Raw genomic sequence first — 4,553 nt, 5'->3', positions numbered from 1 at the left:
CTTGTCCCGGCTCTTCTATTCCGGGTCCTGAACGTACGACAAACATGTAAAACTGTATACAAGATTATTTTAAATAATTGACCCAAGTTATAAAAGATTTTTTGCCTTGTGCATCCAAACCAATTTTATAAACACTTTTCAAAAGAGTCAGTTGATTGTATTTACCAGTGTAAACTGACGTATTTTTCAAAAAGATTAAGTGTAGGTACTACGCGTAATGGGTTGGAAGCTCCTGAGTATTAGATAAAGAGTCCTGCAAGCTCTTAATACTTAAAGTCTGTTGAACAATAGTTTACTTTACGTTTTAGATCAGCCTGTGGATCCACATACAACCGCTTGTATAATATTTAATTATACTTTGTGTTTTGGTTTGTATTAATATTTTACTTTCAAGACTTCCATTGTGCATTAAACTGTATACATTTGACTATGACGATATCAACTACGTCACGATACTCCCTACCGGGCCCACCGGTAATACATGGAAATATCGGGGTGTGACAGGTTGGTATCAGAGCCAACATTGAGGGAATTAAACACTAGCCTTTTATGTTTAATCTCAATGACACAGTTGCACATTACTTGACTTCCGAGTCTAGGAAAAGGACTTAGGATTAATCCTAATCTTAATTGGTTTAAATCTTTTTGTTTGTTTCTTTTATTGTTTTGATAGGAATACAAGCAAACATGCCACCTAGAGTGAGAGGACGTGGAGGAAGAGGAAAAGCACTGATCTTAACTAGGAACGATCACATAGCCGGACCATCTCACCGGCGCACACCATCCGCATCACTCGGATCGAGTCCTCATGAAGACTGGAGGACATACCTTGAGCCTGCGAGGCGCTCTGTCTCGCTCAGCTCTTCACCATCTTACCATGATTCATTTGGACTGCATCAGAACGATGAGTCCGACCACTCTCACCATTCTTTCATTCCTCTGCAGTGATCGGGTTCACACCATTCCTTCCAGAACCCAACACCTTATTTTCAGAGCCGGTTCAACCCGATGAACCAGATTGAAGAACCAGAGGGTCAAAACCCTTTGGGACCAGCTGATCATTTCCCCGAGTACCAAAACATGGATGTGGACGATGATCCAGATCCAGAAATGCCACCATCTGGGACGCCGACGCATCCCATTGAGATTTCTAGTGGATCATCCTTTCATGCTTCACCTTACAGGGGCCCTAATATTTTTTCCGAAAGATGGGCTTCATACAAGTGGGATATACTCCCCCTCACCGCAACTCGCCACCACACCAGCAGGTCCCTTCTGAGGACCCACATTTTCAGGCGGTTACGTCGCCGCCACCACCAGCGCCAGAGCAGCCACTGCCTCCCAAACCATCGAGGCGACGAAGAACTGCACGGATGTCCGTGCGTGGGGGTTTCCATTTCAACACCCCCCAACACTCCAGCAACAGCAACTACCCGCCGCTCTATGAAGACCCGCAAATGGGTGGGCTTTCAAATGCAGTTTCTGAAGTCGACTCTGCACCAGTCGCACCAGCACCACACATGGGTTATGAAAACCCAATTCCTTCTTACCCAGGTGCAGCTGGGTACACCCTGTTCGAGCAGCAAGCTTATTCGGGTTATAAATACAACAATGCCCCTGCCGTTGACCCGTACATCGAGGCAGTGAACTACAATGCTCTCTACCCTAGACCCTTTCTAGCTACGTATCCAACTGGGTACCCTGCGTATGGGTATCAATACCCACTGCCTCCTCAACCTCAGCAGCAGCAGCAGCCACCGCAGCCACCACAAATTCAACCACCGCAGCAGCAAGAAATCCTCCAAAGGTTACACGAGGTGGAACAAAGGGTAGACAAAGAGCGTAGGAGCCGCCGTGGTCTACTAAAGGGTTTGGCAAACCTTATTAAGGGGAAGAAGAAGAGGGATTATTAGAAATCCTTATTTATTGTTTTGTAATTTCAATTTTCAATTAAGTCCCTGCGTGGACATTTTATTTATGTATTTGGTCCCTGCGTGGACAATGTTATTTCTTTAAAGTCCCGTTTAAGGCAACCATTGTACTTCTTAAGAATTTATGGAATGTTTCTGTTAGTGCATTACGTCTATTGACTTCGTCTTGTATCATGTAATAGGATAGGATAGGATATCCAGTGCACGAGGTTCGAGAAACGAAATTAGTGGTTTAAGCAAAAGGTTCCGCTTATACGGACATGCCATATAAGCGAAACCATAACAATAGTTCCGCTTATATGGACAGTCCATACAAGCGAAACCTTCCCACTATATATAGGTGCATGTTCATTTCATTGAAAAACTTCTGGAAATTGTAACGAAGTGCTGCCAAATCGCTTTCAGGTTGTACACATTGTTAAATCAATATAAGAAAGCATTATAATTAGTTTGAGCATCTAATTCATTGATTCCGCCTTTGAATTGGATAAATAACTCTTCTGATCGACTCATTCGGGGTCAACAACGATCCTACATTAAACCTTATATCTGGGATTGATTATAATGAAAAGTTTAAAATAAATATGACTAACAAATTCACCAATATGGTTTATATCTACCATGGTTAATGAATCATCAAAAATGATGATTCCATAATAAACCTCTGAATAAATTATTGTCAATTGTTTTATAGCAATCAAGCTTCAACATGTCTGAATCTGAAGAGGTTAACAGTCATCCAAGGGAGAGAAATGATACCACCAGAATAAATGTAGCTGGTGCTGACCTACAAGCATTAATCGACAATGCTGTTACAAGAGCCATTGACCGACAGTTCAAGGAACCAAGTAACACTCGCACAAAGACTCAAATTGTGGCTCATAGTAAGCCCCCTTCTAAAACACATGAGTCAAATAAGGATAACTCTCGTCACTCATCGAATCAGAAGAGTCTCCCATCCAAGCAAATTGTGCTTAATCATGAGCCATGTGTTAAGACTTGGTCTTACAAATATTTCGTTTCTTGCAAGCCAAGGGACTTCATAGGAGAAAAAGGAGCCATTGACTGTAGGAAATGGCTTGATGAGATGGATACTGTGGTTGATATTAGTGGTTGTGCAGAACAGGATATTGTGAAGTTTGTTCCACAATCATTTAAAGGGGAAGCTTTGGCTTGGTAGAGGTCATTAATCCAAGCCACAGGGAAGATTCCATTGTACAACTTGTCTTGGGAACAATTTGTTGCACTGATCAAGGTAAACTTCTGTCCTCGGCATGAGGTAGAGAAAATCGAGACTAACTTCTTGACTCTGGTCATGAAGAATTTGGACTGTCAGGCGTATGTTACAAGCTTTAATATTATGTCCCGATTGGTTCCTTATTTGGTCACACCGGAACCAAAGCGCATAGCACGTCTTATTGGAGGCTTGGCTCAAGAAATCAAGGGAAATGTGAAAGCATCCAGACCTACTACATACAGGTTAGTGGTGGATCTGTCTCTATCCCTCACACTCGATGCAGTCAAAAACAAGTATGTCAAAGCTTCTGATGAATGAAAGCGGAAACGGGAGGATGAGAGTTCTCATTGCTCCGATAAGAAACGAAAGGGGAACTCTGAGCATAAGAAGGGTTCTGGGTTTAGGAAGGATAACCAGCAGATAGGGGAGAAGCCCAAGTGTAAAATCTTCAAGAAATACCATTTTGGAAAGTGCAGATTCGAATCGCAGTCGCAATCGCATTCACCGCCTAAGGTTTTGTGGGATCTGCAAGTCTAAGGACCACAAAACCTTGGATTGCAAGAAAATGAAGGACGCAGCCTGTTATGGTTGCAACGAGAAGGGACACATAAAGACCAATTGCCCGAAGAACCCAAAGAAGCCTGAAGAGGCCAAAAATACCAATGCTCGAGTCTTCCAAATGAATGCTCAGGAGGCTGTGCAAAATGATAATGTTATAACAGGTACATTCCTCATCAATGATGTATATGCTAGAGTTTTATTTGATTCTGGTGCAGACAAGTCTTTTGTAGACAATAAATTTTGTAAATTGTTAAATCTGCTTGTTAAAACTCTAAGCGTAAAATTTGAAGTAGAATTGGCCGATGGTACCATAGAGACTGCTTCAACAATTTTAGATGGATGTTTGATATCCATTAGGAATCACTCTTTTCCGCTGTCTTTGCTTCCGTTGAAATTAGCAGGATTCGATATAGTGATAGGCATGGATTGGTTATCTTTTAACCAAGCCCAAATTGTATGTGATAAGAAGCAAGTGGTTATCAAAACTCCTTATGGTGAATCACTTACGATACAAGGAGATACGAAGTACGGATTGCCTAAGCAAGTGTCTATGCTTAAGGCATCAAAGTGCTTGAAGAAAGGTTGTGTCGTCTACATGGCACAGGTGACTTTAGATGAACCAAGGCCCAAGATTGAAGATATTCCTGTTATTTCTGAATATTCAGATGTTTTCCCTGAAGAACTACCTGAGTTACCTCCCGACAGGCAAGTGGAATTCAAAATTGACATCATTCCAGGAGCAGCTCCAGTAGCACGGGCTCCTTACCGTCTGGCACCGACTGAGATGAAAGAATTAAGAACACAGTTGGATGATTTATTGGAAA

The 4,553-nt window shown here is 42.1% G+C and overlaps 1 protein-coding gene across 1 annotated transcript; it reads left to right on the top strand.

The window, feature by feature from the left end:
- Window positions 1-1,208: 1,208 nt before the first annotated feature.
- On the top strand, window positions 1,209-1,913 carry LOC110943135 (extensin-like). The gene has a single exon (XM_022184891.1). It carries the CDS (start codon window positions 1,209-1,211, stop codon window positions 1,911-1,913), a length of 705 nt encoding a protein of 234 aa, XP_022040583.1.
- Window positions 1,914-4,553: the final 2,640 nt, after the last annotated feature.

This window comes from Helianthus annuus, chromosome 5 (assembly GCF_002127325.2).
Source record: "Helianthus annuus cultivar XRQ/B chromosome 5, HanXRQr2.0-SUNRISE, whole genome shotgun sequence".
Lineage (NCBI taxonomy): Eukaryota > Viridiplantae > Streptophyta > Magnoliopsida > Asterales > Asteraceae > Helianthus > Helianthus annuus.
Note: the sequence above shows the minus strand (reverse complement) of the source record. Positions and strands in the feature narration are given on the sequence as shown.

Bases quoted from the DNA above. Each gene is read 5' to 3' on its own strand.
- LOC110943135 (XM_022184891.1), top strand. From the start codon at position 1,209: ATGGGCTTCATACAAGTGGGATATACTCCCCCTCACCGCAACTCGCCA.